Here is a 14,323-nt window from a genome sequence, read left to right as displayed (position 1 = left end):
AGGAAGGAAGGAAGGAAGGAAGGAAGGGAGGGAGGGAGGGAGGGGAACTAAGTAAATGGCAGATCTGGAACTGAAGAGGTCAATTTGATCTTTCTTTTTTCTTGCATTTCTTTGCTCCTTCAACCTGGAAACGCAAGTATAATATCTGTGCAAGGCTGAGCAGTCATTCACCAGTCCCTTTTACCCACATGCACACACTGCTGTCTAATATGTGTAGGCAATGTGCTAATCTCTCCTACAACATTATGGCAGAAGATTCACCAGCCTGGAATGTGCAGGTTTGGGTATGATGAAAGGTCTGTGTGTTGGGTGCTCCTGCCAAGTTACATGCTCATTGCTGTTGGTAATTTTTTCTTTGCTGTGAGCAAATACCTATGGAAAAGCAACTCAAGGAAGGGTTTATTGTGGCTCACAGTTTAAGGGCACAGTCCATCATGGTGGGAAGGCATGGCAACAGGAGTGTGAAGTGACTGGTCACATTGCATCTATAGTCAGGAAGCAGAGAGAGAGAGAGGTGAATGCTGGTGTTCAGTTGTTTTTTAAATTTTGTTTTACTTGTTTTTATTTTATGTCTATAAGTATGCTGCCTGCATGTGTGTAAGTGCGCCATGTGCATGCAATGCCCTTTAAGGCCAGAAGAGGGCATCAGATCCCCTGGAACTGGAGTTAGCTGCCATGTGGATGCTGGGAACTGAACCCAGGCCCTCTGTAAGAGCAGCTGATGCTCTTAACCACTGAGTCATCTCTTTAGTCCCTAGTTTCCCCTTTTTTATTCAGTTCTAGACTCCCACCTATTGCATGTGCCACCCACATTTAGGTTAGGTTTTTCCTCCACAGTTAGATCTCTCTGGAAACACCATCATGGACATACCAGAGATGTGTCTACATGGTGATTTCAACTGTCAAGTCACACTGAAGATTAATTGTCACACGGTGTGAACACGGATCTTGTGAGGTCTCATGTAGTCAGGGAAGGCTTCCTGGAGGAAGTGGGCTGCTAACCCGAGCCCTGAATCACAAGCAAGATAGGTCAAATAAAAAACAAGGAAACGCAATCTAGGAACAAAACTAGCACATGCAAAAGACCAGGAGGCATTTGAAATCAGAGAAGTTATTCCAGGGCTGAGGAGATGGCTCACTGGGTAAAAGTGCTTGCCACACAAGCATGAGGACCTGAGTTCGAATCATCACCATTCATATAAAAAAGGCCTGGCATTACTGTGTGTGCTTGTAACTGCAGCCATGTGGGGGGAAAAGACAGGAGGCTCTCTGGGGCTTGCTAGCTTCTACCTGGCTCCAGGTTCAATGAAAGACTCTGTCCCAAGAGAGTAAGAAAGAAAGTGATAGAGCAGGATGCTGACATCTTCCTCTGGCATTCTCTCATGTGTGCAAATGGGCATGTGCATCCATATACACCTTCGTACAGCATACACACAGATACACACACAGATACATATAGTCATTCCACAATGCAGGAGGGAAAGTGAGGTGGAGAGCCAAGCATGATGGTCACACACACCTGTAAATCTCAGTATTGCAGACTTGGAGGCTGGAGGAGGATCAGAAGTTCAAGGTCAGCCTTGGTTATAAATCAAGTTTGAGGCCAGCCTGAGCTACACAAAACCCTCTTTCGAAAAGAAGAGAGAGAGCCAGGTGGTGCATGCCTTTAACCCCAGCACTCTGGAGACAGACGCAGGCAGATATCTGTGAGATTGAGGCCAGCCTGGTCTACATAGCAAGTCCAGGCCAGCTCTGGCTACAGGGAAACCTTGCCTCAAAAAGACCGAAATGGGGGGGGGCACACACCTTTAACCCCAGCACTCGGGAGGAAGAAATAAGCAAATCGCTTGTGATTTCCAATACAGCTTGGTCTACATAGCAAGTTCTAGGCCACTCAGGACTGCTTAGTGAGACCCTGTCTCAAAGAGAGGAAGGGAAGGAAGGAGGGAGGGAGGGAGGAGAGGGGAGGGGAGGGGAGAGAGAGAAAAGAAAAAAAAAGAGGAAAAATATGGAAGTAAACTGAGGAAGACACTTGATGTCAACCTCATACTAGATTGATTTCTTTACTTTTGTTTTGGGTCTTGCTGCATTATCCTGACTGCCCTGGAACTTACTATGTGGTCCAGGCTGACCTCACATTCTCCATCTTCCTGCCTGTTTCCTGAGTGTGTACCACCATGCTTGGCCTGATTGCATAGCTTCCTCTCCATGTGGCCCAGGTAACTGGACCCAGTCCCAGCTCTCTGCCTCAGTGAGTGAACATTGGCAGTCCCTCCCGGGACTGCTGCGAGGCACCTGGGGCTTCTGTATCCAGGGCAAGAACATGGCATCACTCATCCTGTTACCCCTATGTTTACTTCCTCCTCCTCCTCCTCCTCCTCCTCTTCCTCCTCCTGGGAAGACACCTTTCTCCCTTTCAACACTTTTGGTAATTTCCTCATTCTTCCTTCTCAATGTGTAGAGACTGACTTCATTTGATTGACTCACTTTCTTTCCTTTCTATCTCCAAACAGGTGATGGAATGACACAACAAAGGAAGGTCAGGTGCTTGCTGCTCCTGAGAGATTTTTGGATTTTCACACACTCCCGGAAGCTTTATGTGGGTGACTGATGGCTGAGTTCCTATCAACTGACGATGATATTCCATGATACACAAAGATACTCATCGGGATGCTGGGGGATGGGGTGGTGGGTCATTGAACCCAGGTCCTCTGCAAGAGCAGCCAGTGCTCTTAATCACTGAGCCAACTCCCCAGCCCTCTTCTTTTTTTAAAAAAAAATTTATTTATTATTTTAATTTTTTTATGTGTATGAGTGTATTGCCTGCATGTAGGTAAGTGCACCCGTGTCGTGCAATGCCCGTGGAGGTCAGAAGAGGCTGTCAGATTTCCTGGAACTGGAGTTATGGACAGTTGTCAGCTGCCATGTGGGTGCTGGGATTTGAACCCAGGTCTTCTGCAAGAACAACCAGTGTTCTTAACCACTGAGCCATCTCTCCAGCCCCTCTTCTTTCTTTTTTAAAAATTATTTTGATTATGTGTGTGTGTATATGTCTCTGTGTGTATGTGCACATAAGTGCAAGGAGGCCAGGTGTCTGTTTCTCTGAAGCTGGAGTTACAGGCAGTTATGGACAGTTGTTAGCTGTTATTTCGGTGCTGGGATTTGAACTCGGGTCCTCTGGAAGAGCAGTAAGTACTCTTAACCACTGAGCCATCTCTCCAGCCCTCTTCTTTCTTTTTATTAAAGATGTGATTTTTAAAATTTGTGTGTGTGTCAGTGGACAGTGACAGGGATGGCAGAGTATGGAGCCTCTAGTGGGAGAGGAAGGCTGTCTATCTGACGAGTTTGTATTCATGCTCAGATGCCGAGGAGCTCAGAAGGTGGGCGACTGTGACCAGTGATAGTCATGTATATAGAGATTAGAAATGCATGTGAAAACGTCTCAATGTCAATTGCTTTGGAATGAATTCTTCTGTATGAAAAAAAAATAAAAAAATAAAGATTAAAAAACAATAATTAGTAGATGTGAAAAACATTACCATTGAAATCTACCTGATGACTTTATATTCATGCTCAGATGCCTAGAAGCTCAGAAAGTAACCAACTGTGAAAAAAAAAATTTGTGTGTGTGTGTGTGTGTGTGTGCACGCGTGTGCGCATGCACATGCATGTGCGCTCAACAAGGTAGGAGAGGGTGTCAGATCCCCTGGAGCTGGAATTGCAGGTGGTTGTGAGCTACCCAATGTGAGTGCTGGAAACTAAACTCAGGTCCTCTGGAAGAGCAGCAAGTGCTCTTAAGCACTGAGTCATCTTTTCAGACCCTCACTTTCTTTTTAACTTCCTTCCTTCCCCTTCCTCCTTCCTTCCCTTCCCTTCTCCTTTGTCGTTCCCTCCCCTCTCCCCTAGTCTTTCCCTTTCCCTTTCCCTTTCCTTCCTTCTCTGACACAGTCTGACCATATACAGCCCAGGCTAGCCTTGAACGCCTGCCCAAGCCTCCTAAGTGCCAGGATTACAGGTTTGAATTGACATAGCCATCTTTGAATACTATTTATTTATTGAATTTTTTTTTGAGACAGGTTTTCCCTGTAGGCTCCAGCTGGCCTGGAACTCACTATGTAACCCAGGCTGGCCTCTATCTCTATCTCACAGAAATTCTCCTGCCTCTGCCTCCCAAGTGCTGGGATCAAAGTCATGCACCACCATGCCTGGCTCCATTGAATATTCTTCCCGTTTTGGGGTCGAGTGCACCCAGATGGCTCTGGTTCCTACCCTGATTCCACTGTCACCACAGTTACTGGGATGCTCCCAAGAAGAGAGAGGCTCTGGACTGCAGGAGGAGCAGAGAGGGCGATGGGCCAGCTGCTCACAGGACTGTGGCATGTCACCCCCAGGAGGAGCTTGCAGCCCGCATCTCTGACCTGAAGCAGGAACAGAGGAAGGTGGAGGAGCATATTGCTAAACTGGTGAACAACAGGACCCGGATCCTTGTAAGTACATTCCCTCTGCCTGGATGCCTAGGTCCAGCTACCCCCCCCCCCCGTTTCCTAGAGAACTCAGCTCTCCCTTCCCATTTCCCTTCCCATTCCCATTCGCTTTCTGATGAAGTCTCATGTAGCGCAAGCTGGCCTTGAACTCATGATATAGCCAAGAATACTTTGAACTTCTGATGCTTTTGCCTCTACCTCCTGAGTGCTAGGATTACAAATGTGCCCTATCATTCTTGGTTTATGCAGTGCTGGGGATGGAATCCAGGATATCATGCATGCTAGAGAAGTGTTTTACTGCTGAGCCACATCCCCAGCCAATCCTAGACAGGTGTTCTACCTATGAGCCATGCCCCTAGTCCCTCAATGGGAGATTCTTGGCAGGAGCTCTTAAAGCCATGCCCCCAACCCCTCACTAGGGTATTCTAGGCAGCTGCCCTACCACTGAGCCATGCCCCAGCCCCTCACTGGGAGATTCTATACAGGTGCTTTACCATTGAGCCGTGTCCCAAGCCTCTCACTAGAGTATTCTAGATGATTCCTATCCCAATTTTACTGGCTTTTTTTGTTTTGGTTTGGTTTTTTGTTTGTTTTATTTTTGCTGTGCTGGAGATCACCACAGAGCCCTGTGCATGCAAAGCAAGTGCAAGATTCAAGCACTGAGCCATATTCCCAGCAAACCTTTTTCTAATTTGCCCTTTACAGAAAAGGGTGCCTTCCATACAGAGCCAAGTTCAAAGCATTCCAGGGTGGCTGGGGAAAGTCCCATTCCTTATAAGGGAACTCAACCCAGTTGTCCAGACTGGTTCCAAGTTGGCTTGTGTTCTTGGTGTCCTTTGGGACTGAGATAAGGCAGGACTGGAGTCCCAGAGATAAACAACCCAAAGCTGGGGCCTGACTCCCCTATCCTGGTGCCGCCTGTGTCTGTTTGACCTTGACAGCCTGTCATGGTGTACATCAGAGCAAAGGCCTGGACAGAAAGCCTTCAGTGTTGGGAGTCAGAGTGGAAGAGGAAAGGTAATAACATTATGTGTGGTATCAATCAGTTGTTCTCAGCCCCAAGAGGGGGATGGTGGAAATGCTTTGAGTTAGGAAAAGCACGAGAGTTCTTTAATCTGGTTATAGCTGGCTGTGATTATCCTGCCTGGCATGTCAGTAGCCCGTACACAGGGTTTAAAGGGGAGGTGTAAGTCCTGACCCATTTTTTATAGTCCAGTCTAGTCTACTTTTCCTTTTATGTTATTATCAAGCAGTTTAGTCTTTGACTATATCTTTTCAGTGGATGTTTAAAACCATGTATGTGGGTCTGGAGGGATGACTCAGGGGTTAAGGGCACTGGCTCCTCTTGTAGAGGACCCAGGTTCAGTTCCCAGCACCTATATGACAGCTAACAACCATCTATCACTCCAGTTCCAGGGGATCCAATGCCCTCTTCTGGCTTCTGTGGGTATTGCACAATGTGGGTGTACTTATATGCATGCAGGCAAAACACTGGTACAAATGAAATAAAAATTAATAAATTAAAAAATAAAACCATGCATGTGGCCAAATGTTAACCAATTTTAGTATCATTTTTAAAGATTTCTTAAAATGTGTATGAGTGTTTTGTGGCTGGAGAGATGGCTCAGTGGTTAAGAACACTGGTTGTTCTTACAGAAGACCAGGATTTGAATCCCAGCACCCACATGGCAGCTAACAACTGTAACACCAGTTCCAGGGGATCCGATGGCCTCTTCTGTCCTCTGCGGGCATTGCACGACATGGGTGCACTTACCTTCATGCAGGCAATACATGCATATACATAAAATAAAAATAATAAATAAATGCTGGGTGTAGTGGCGCACACCTTTAATCCCAGCACTTGGGAAGCAGAGGCAGGTGGATCCCTGTGAGTTCAAGGCCAGCCTGGTCTACATAGTGAGTTCCAGGACAACTCCGGCTACAGGGAGACCCTGTCTCAAAAAGACCAAAAATAGAAAGAAAGAGAGAAAGAAAGAAAGAAAGAAAGAAAGAAAGAAAGAAAGAAAGAGAAAAAATTTTTTAAAATGTGTATGAGTGTTTTGCCTGCATGAGTGTGTGCCATGCCTGTGGAGGTCAGAACTCCTGGAACTGGAGTTTTGAATGATTGTTAGCTACCATGTAGGTGCTGAGAACCAAACCTGGGTCCTCTGCAAGAGCAACCAGTGCTCTTATCACTGAGCCATCTCTCCAGTCACTATTTTTTATGATTTTATTTGCATTTATATGTACATATACATGTTTGCATGTGTGTGCACTCATGCACAGGTGTCTGCAGAGGTCAGAAGAGGCCATTGGGTCCCCTGGAGCTGGAGTTACAGGTGGTTGTGAGTCGTCCAGTATGGGTACTGGGAATGAACCTGAGTCCTGAGAAAAAGCAGCAAGTGCTCCTAACCACTGAGACATGCCTTCAGCCCCACCCTCCCAAGCCCTAATTTAGTTTTTATTGTCAAGGTCAGTTGAGAATCTTCAGGGGCTACTTCTAGGGTCTTTGTGGAAGCTCCTGGATCCTTCAGTCTCCTTCACAAGTCATGCCATCTGCTGGGATGGGTGGGGGTCTTGCTGACCATATGGCTTTCCTTGGAAGCACTGAGGACATTTCCCTTTGTGCTGACCCTCTTATTTCCAGAATGTACACTGATTAGAGTCCAACCTCTGGGTCTCTGCAGCCCTCTCTAATCAAGAGGATGGGTGACTCACCTGAACTGCAGGACCTTTTGAAAGGTGTCCCATTATTCCCTGGAAGCTAGCTGGCTTGGGGACATGGGGCCAAAATATTGGCTGTCCGCTTAGTCCCCTGTATTGTCCTCTTAGTTCCCTATATCCTTATTGGCTTTGGCTTCCAAGCATGGTTGTTGAACGCTCAGAAGGTCAGCTACAGTAGGCCTGAAGAACAAATAGTGCTTCAAAACTTAGCTGTTACATAACACTTAGATAAGCCTGACAAAGACATATTTTAAAATAAACCTTGACTCTGTTAAGATTCTGTTTCCTAATTAGAAGCTTGACAAACTCAATAGAACTATCAACACTTGTCTTGATAAAACATAACATCTTTGTTCCTTAAGCAAGTTTTCATAAACTCCTACTATTTTTCCCAATAAAACAACTTTATATTTAAGTGAAAACCCAGGAAGCTACATCTTAAATAGAAAACATGTATTTTTATGTCTTTCATATCTATTAGTTATAAATACAGGTGAAATAGTCCTAGAGATAATTTTTTAAGACAACTTTATTTTAAATTATGTATATATGTGTGTGTATGTATGTGTGGGCATGTGCATGAATACAGTACCTGTGAAATTCAGAAGATAGTGTTGGACTCCATGGAGCTGGAGTTACAGGTGGTTGTTAGCTGTCCAATATGGGTGCTAGGAACCGAACTCTGGTTCTCTGCAAGAGCAGCAAGTGATTTTAACCACTGAGCTATCTCTCCAGCCTCAGGATAATTTTTTAAAGTAACAAATCTAAATTAAGCAGGTTGTGAAATAGTTGTCTTATAGCAAGCATTTAGAAACTTGTTTTGTTAAAAAAAAAACAAAAAACAAGAAACAAAACATTTCCCTTTTAAAAAGGCATCTGTCCCAGGCGTGGTGGCGAATGCCTTTGATCCCAGCACTTGGATCTCTGTGAGTTCAAGCCAGCCTGGTCTACATAGTGAGTTCTAGGACAGCTGGGGCTACAGGGAGACCCTGTCTCAAAAAGAACTAAGGCCAGGTGTGGTGGCACATGCCGTTAATCCCAGCACTCAGGAGGCAGAGGCAGGCTCTCTGTAAGTTCGAGGCCAGCCTGGTCTCCATGGTGAATCCAGAACAGCTGGGGCTACAGGGAGACCCTGTCTCAAAAAAAAAGGCATATGTTTTAATTTGTGTGTGTTCTTTTTCAAGTCATTTGCTTATTCTGCAGGTAAGTATATTAGTTACTTAAGGAAAGCTGGAAGCATAGGGGTAAGTGACTCTCTGAAGAGCCCAGACGGATCAGCCCCCAGAAGAGGACACTTATCCATGAGGTCAGGGTGAGCTTCAGACAGCAGGCATCCTGAGAGCCAGTTTATTTCTCCCAGGCAATAGGATCATGGATCATCATGCAGAACCTGAACTGAGGCATGACCAAGCCACCAATATTCTCACTACTTACTGCATTTACTTTTTCTTCTGTTTCAGTGACACGATAGACTAAAAAGAATTGGGTCTAACTTAACAGTTTTAGTTCATATGATCTTTAGCTTCTAAATCAGTTTGGTGCCCTGTAAACAATATAAAAAATAAGTAAGGGGCTGGAGAGATGGCTCAGTGGTTAAGAGCACTAGCTGCTCTTGCAGAGGACCTAGATTTAGTTCTCAACACCCACATGGCAGCTAACAACTGTCTGTAACTCCAGGTCCAGGGGGTCTGATGCCCCCTTCTGGCCTCTGTGGGCATGCAGAACACAGTACATTTATAAAACACTCAAACACATTGAGAAAAAAAAAAGGCGGTGTGTGATGGTGCACGCTTTTAATCTCTGCAATCCAGAGGCAGAGGCAGGTGGATCTCTGTGAGTTCAAGGTCAGCCTGGTCTACACAGTAAGTTCCAGGCCAGCTAGGGTTACAGGGGGACCCTGTCTCAAAAAAGAAAAAGAAAAAAACATAGACAAATCATATACAAACATAATTACACGTAGAGATAGACTTTTAAAAATGTGTAAGATGTCTGATGACTCATCAAAAAAGTCAACTGATGACTCAGGAAAAGATCTAGTGAGGACCCAGTTACAAATGGCCATTGCTGACCCAGCAAAATGGGCAAAGATGACTCAGTAAAACACCCAATGGTGATGTAGCAAAAATTCTACCATGACTTAGCACAACGTCAAACTATGACTCTGCAAAATGACACTGTGTCTTAGCAAAGGGCAAAGTATAACCCAGCAGAAAGCAAAGCATTGCTCACCAAAGTCAAACCAGGACTCAGGAAAACATTGAAACATGATCCAGCAAAACTAGCCAAATATAATTTAAGTTCCAAATCATGACTCAGTGAAATAGCAAGTCATGACTCAGCAAAATGGCAGCCACCCCTACACTAGTTTGGCTATGTTAGGGTTAGAGGGTTAGGGTTTTAGGGATAAGTTCACGGTTTCAGGGCTGGAGAGATGATTCAGGGGCTAAGAGATTTGTGTTCTTCCAGAGGACCTGGGTTCAGTTCCCAGCACCCACACGACAGGTAACAATTGTCAGTAACTCCAGTTCTAGGGGATCTAACACCCTCTTCTGGCCTCTGGGGACATTGTATGACGTGTGCATCTACATACATGCAGGCAAAACACTCATACCCATAAAAATAAATAAATAAGTAAATAAATAAATAGCTGAGGGTTCAGGGCTGGGTGTGGTGGCCCATGCCTTTAATCCCAGCACCCAGGAGGCGGAGGCAAGTGGATCTCTATGAATTCAGGTCCTGCCTGCTCTACATAGTAAATTCCAGATCAGCAGGACTGTATAGTGAGACCCTGTCTCAAAAACAAAGCTTAGGGTTAGGCTCAGATTGCTTGCTTAGTGTACATGAGACCTTGGGTTCAATCCCCAGTACTGCAAAAAATAATAAAATAAAACTGGCCATTTCCAGCCAGGGCTCCTCAATCACTCAATCACACCTAGAACTCCCTGGCTGTCATTAACCCCGTTGGCCTCTAGGAGCAGCCCTCATCACGATGGCTCAGAAAAGCAAGGCCCTGGGGACTCTGCCCAGCCAGGCAGCTCAGCTTTGACTGCAGTGTTTGGCCCTCCCTGTCCTAGAATGAGTCTGATGTCTTCAGCTGGGTGATCCGTCGTGAGTTCCAGGACCTACACCACTTGGTGGATGAGGAGAAGGCCCGCTGCCTAGAGGGGGTTGAGGGGCACACTCGTGGCCTGGTGGCCTCCCTGGACATGCAGCTGGAGCAGGCTCAGGGCACTCAGGAGCGGCTGGCCCAGGCTGAGCAGGTGCTGGAGCAGTTTGGCACTGAGAGTCACCATGATTTCATCCAGGTGAGTGGACAGCGTGGTCCCCGGCTCTCTCCTCCACAGTGCATAGTTTCCACACAGCTGTAACCTACCTCTTTCTCTCTTTCTTCCAGAAGTTCCACTCTATGGCCTCCAGGTAACAACCTTAGGTGGAGTTACTTGGGGGGGGGGAGAGGTCAGCCAGTGTCCAGTGGCTGGGGGCACAGCATCTTGTTTCTGATTCCACCCTTTGGTCTAACCCAATGCAGCTGCCCACATATGACTCTGTCACTGACCTCAGGGAAAACAGACTGCTGGAAAGAGGAAAAAATGGGTCCCATTCCTGTGGGTAGCTATGGCACAGACCTATGGAAGCACTGTAGAGGTGGTGGTGGCTGGGGACTGGCAAAGATACACGGGTGACAGCTGAGGAGGCTGAAATGTGCAGGTTGGCGGAGTGGGGTGCCATCCTGAGAAATGGGAGGTAGTGTGCAGTCTATGGGCTGTGATGATAAGTTCAGTGTTGCTGGGGAGGAAACTATAATACATGAGGAAGGGAGATGAAATGTGTGAGGCAGGTAATACTGGGGTGGGGAGACTTGACGTGCCCTGTGGACCTTCAGAGGTGAGTGAATCCACGTTCTGAGCGCTGGCAAACCCTGAAGTTCCTGAGCCTTCCCAAGGCCCTATTAACTGGGGTCTCCTTGTTTTGTGTGTTTGTGTGTGCAAGTGCACTTGTGTGTGTTGGTGTGCATGCATATGGCATGTTTATACACATGGAGGCCAAAAGAGGGTATCAGCTCCCCTGGAACTGGAGTTATGGTTGTGAGCTTCCATGTGGGTTCTGGGAACTGAACCTGTGCCCCCTAACTGCCGAGCCATCTCTCCAGCCCCATTCCTCGCTTTTTTTCTTTCGTGGGTTCTAGGGATTGAACTCAGGTCTTCATGTTTGCAAGGCAATCACTTTACCCAGTGAGCTATCTCTCTTATTTTCTTTGGATTCCTTTATTTTGAGGAACCATGTGGCTAAGAAACAAGGCTGGAAATGAATGGACAGAGAATCTCTGTGGCTTAGCTTGGAGCAGACTCCTCCCCAGCTATGGCTGACAACGGGTTACTTGGTACATGAATTTTCCCAGGGTGATCAGTTTCTGAGCAGGAGGTCTGGAGCAGAGCCCAAGAATCTGCATCTCTAATAAGTTCCCAGGAGAAACTGGGTGGTTGTGAATACCTGTTGTATTTGTTACTTTTATGTTGCTGAGACCAAAATACCTGATGAAAGTAAGGGAGGAAAGGTTTAGTTTGGTTCACAGTTTCAGAAGGATTTCACCCTATCATGGCCTCGAAGGCATCACAGCATTCATGGCAGTGGTATCGGAGAGTGGAGGTTTGTTCACATGGTGGTAGACAAGAAGTAGAGCGATAAGGCTGAAGTCAGGGGTGGGTATAACTTTTAATGGCCTGCCCATAGTGACCTATTTCCACCAGGCAGGACCCACCTCTTAAAGGTGCCATAGCCTTCTAAATAGCACCATCAGCTGGGGAACAAGCTTCAAAACTTGAGCCTATGGAGGACATTTCTAATTCAAACCATAGTGACTGTTATGCTGTATCCCAATTCTAGGAAGTCGTAACTGAAATCTAGGAAGGGTGCGTGTGTGGAGGGGAATGATGGATATCATGAGTACATGGCCTGAGTGGTGGGTTTGCCTTTGTGCTTTCCCACATGAGAAGGTGGATTAAGTGAAGTTGTGGACACAGAGTTGTCCCATTGTTGGAATGTACTACCTACAGGACAGAGCTCCAGCAGGCCCGGCCCTTGGAAGGCATGTTCAGCCCCATCTCATTTAAGCCAGGCCTGCACCAGGCTGACATCAAGATGACTGTGTGGAAGAGGCTCTTCCGGAAAGTTCTGCCAGGTGAGGCTCCAAACTTTCATCCTTTCAATTCATTAATGGCACCATGGAACATACAGACTCTCAGGGGGAGTTGCATGGGATAGTGAGGAGAGGATGGGGCTGGTTCCACTATACAGCTCTGTTGGGCTCAGCTCCATCTCTGACTTGGGGTGACTGGAAAAATGAGGTGATTACTCTGTGTATGTGCATGACAGAGGGAGAGAAAGGAAGGGAGGGAAGGAAGGAAGAAGAGGAAAGGAGAGAAGAAGGGAGGGAAGAAGGGGGGAGAGGTAAGGGGAGGGGGAGGGGGAGAGAGAGAGAGAGAGAGAATCCTTGCACTCGGAGGCTGAGGCAGGAGGACTGCAAGTTTCAGCCCAGCCTGAGCAACTTATGAGACCTTTGTCTCAATATAAAAAGGTGTGTGGTGTGAAAAATAAATTGTAGACTATGAGTAATGACTCTTGTTCGCACATTTCTGAAGTCAAGTAATTTTACTTATCAGAAAGGTGAATGGGACAGCATCAGATAATGGCTACTGGGTTAACAAATGAAGCATTTGTCAGATTTTTATCAGAAATCCTGGAGCACTGGGCAGAACCATCTTCTAGATCCTTCCATAAGGACCTATACCTGCAGCAGTCAGGCAGAACTACACCTCTCCTTAGAATTCCTCTGCTCACAGTGGCCAGCTGTAATGCATCCATCCACTCACACATCCATCAATCTATGCATGCATCCATCCTATCCATCAATACACACACACACACACACACACACACACACACACATCTTATCTATCCATCCATTTATCCATGCATCCATCCATCCATTTACACATCCCATCATGCATCCATGCACCCATCCACTCACACATCCCATCCATCTATCTACCCAGGTCCATCCCATCAATCCATCCATCCATCCATCCATCCATCCATCCATCCATCCATCCATCCAACCATCCAACAACACAGCCCTGTGCCTGTTCCTTCTAAGCCCAGGGGAAACAGAGCTGGAACAAGCGCAGCTCCTCTGTGTGAGGAGCTCGGGGCTCACCATTGCTTATTGGATAGGGTCTGCAGCTTCTCTGTGACCTAACCACAGATCTCTCTAATCTTTCTCCCAGCTCCAGAATCTCTCAAGCTGGACCCAGCCACTGCCCATCCACTCTTGGAGCTCTCTAAAGGCAACACAGTGGTGCAGTGTGGTCTCCTGGCCCAGAGACGTGCCAGCCAACCAGAACGCTTTGACTACAGCACCTGTGTTCTGGCCAGTCGTGGCTTCTCTTGGGGTCGTCACTACTGGGAGGTGGTAGTGGGCAGCAAGAGCGACTGGCGCCTGGGAGTCATCAAGGGCACAGCCAACCGCAAGGGCAAACTAAACAAGTCTCCAGAGCATGGTGTGTGGCTGATTGGCCTGAAGGAGGGCCGGGTGTATGAGGCTTTTGGCTGCCAGCGGGTACCACTGCCTGTGTCTAGTCACCCCCACAGAATTGGTGTCTACTTACACTATGAACAGGGAGAGCTCACTTTCTTTGATGCTGACCGCCCTGATGACCTGCGGCCACTCTACACCTTCCAGGCTGAATTTCAAGGCAAGCTCTACCCCATCCTGGACACATGCTGGCACGAGAGGAGCAGCAACTCACTGCCCATGGTACTGCCCCCACCCAGTGGGCCTGGCCACCTCACACCTTCACAGCCCCTCAAGCTGTAGACTGTCTTAGTTCTGTTTTCCTGTTGGTCCATCTTGCCAGACACAGGGATTCCAAGGGCTCTGCCGAGTCTCACAAGGATGTCTTTACTTCTTGAGAAAGTTCTTACCTGTGTGTCCCTGGAACATCTATGCTGGGGATTATAATTCCTTCTCCACCACCTAGGGGTGTGTTATGAGCTTAACCTTTTGGAGTCCAACATCCCCTCAGCTACTAAGCAGCCCTGCACCTCCTGACTCTCCA

At 47.0% G+C, this 14,323-nt stretch overlaps 1 protein-coding gene across 2 annotated transcripts in view; it reads left to right on the top strand.

Annotated features, from left to right (window-relative positions):
- Positions 1–14,082, top strand: part of Trim50 (tripartite motif containing 50) — a 16,966-nt gene extending 2,884 nt beyond the window's left edge. Inside the window, exons 2-6 of one of the 2 annotated variants that reach the window (XM_008848372.1) lie at positions 4,392–4,487; positions 10,283–10,513; positions 10,603–10,625; positions 12,263–12,387; positions 13,493–14,082. In XM_008848372.1, coding sequence (XP_008846594.1) covers positions 4,392–4,487; positions 10,283–10,513; positions 10,603–10,625; positions 12,263–12,387; positions 13,493–14,082 — 1,065 coding nt within the window. The remainder of the gene's footprint in view (positions 1–4,391; positions 4,488–10,282; positions 10,514–10,602; positions 10,626–12,262; positions 12,388–13,492) is intronic. The other variant, XM_008848373.1, reaches the window with a different exon arrangement.
- The last annotated feature ends 241 nt before the right edge of the window (positions 14,083–14,323 follow it).

The sequence above is a fragment of the Nannospalax galili genome, unplaced genomic scaffold (genome assembly GCF_000622305.1).
Source record: "Nannospalax galili isolate Female #2095 unplaced genomic scaffold, S.galili_v1.0 scaffold644, whole genome shotgun sequence".
In the NCBI taxonomy this organism is placed as follows: Eukaryota; Metazoa; Chordata; class Mammalia; order Rodentia; family Spalacidae; genus Nannospalax; species Nannospalax galili.
This window is presented reverse-complemented; position numbering and strand designations above follow the sequence as displayed.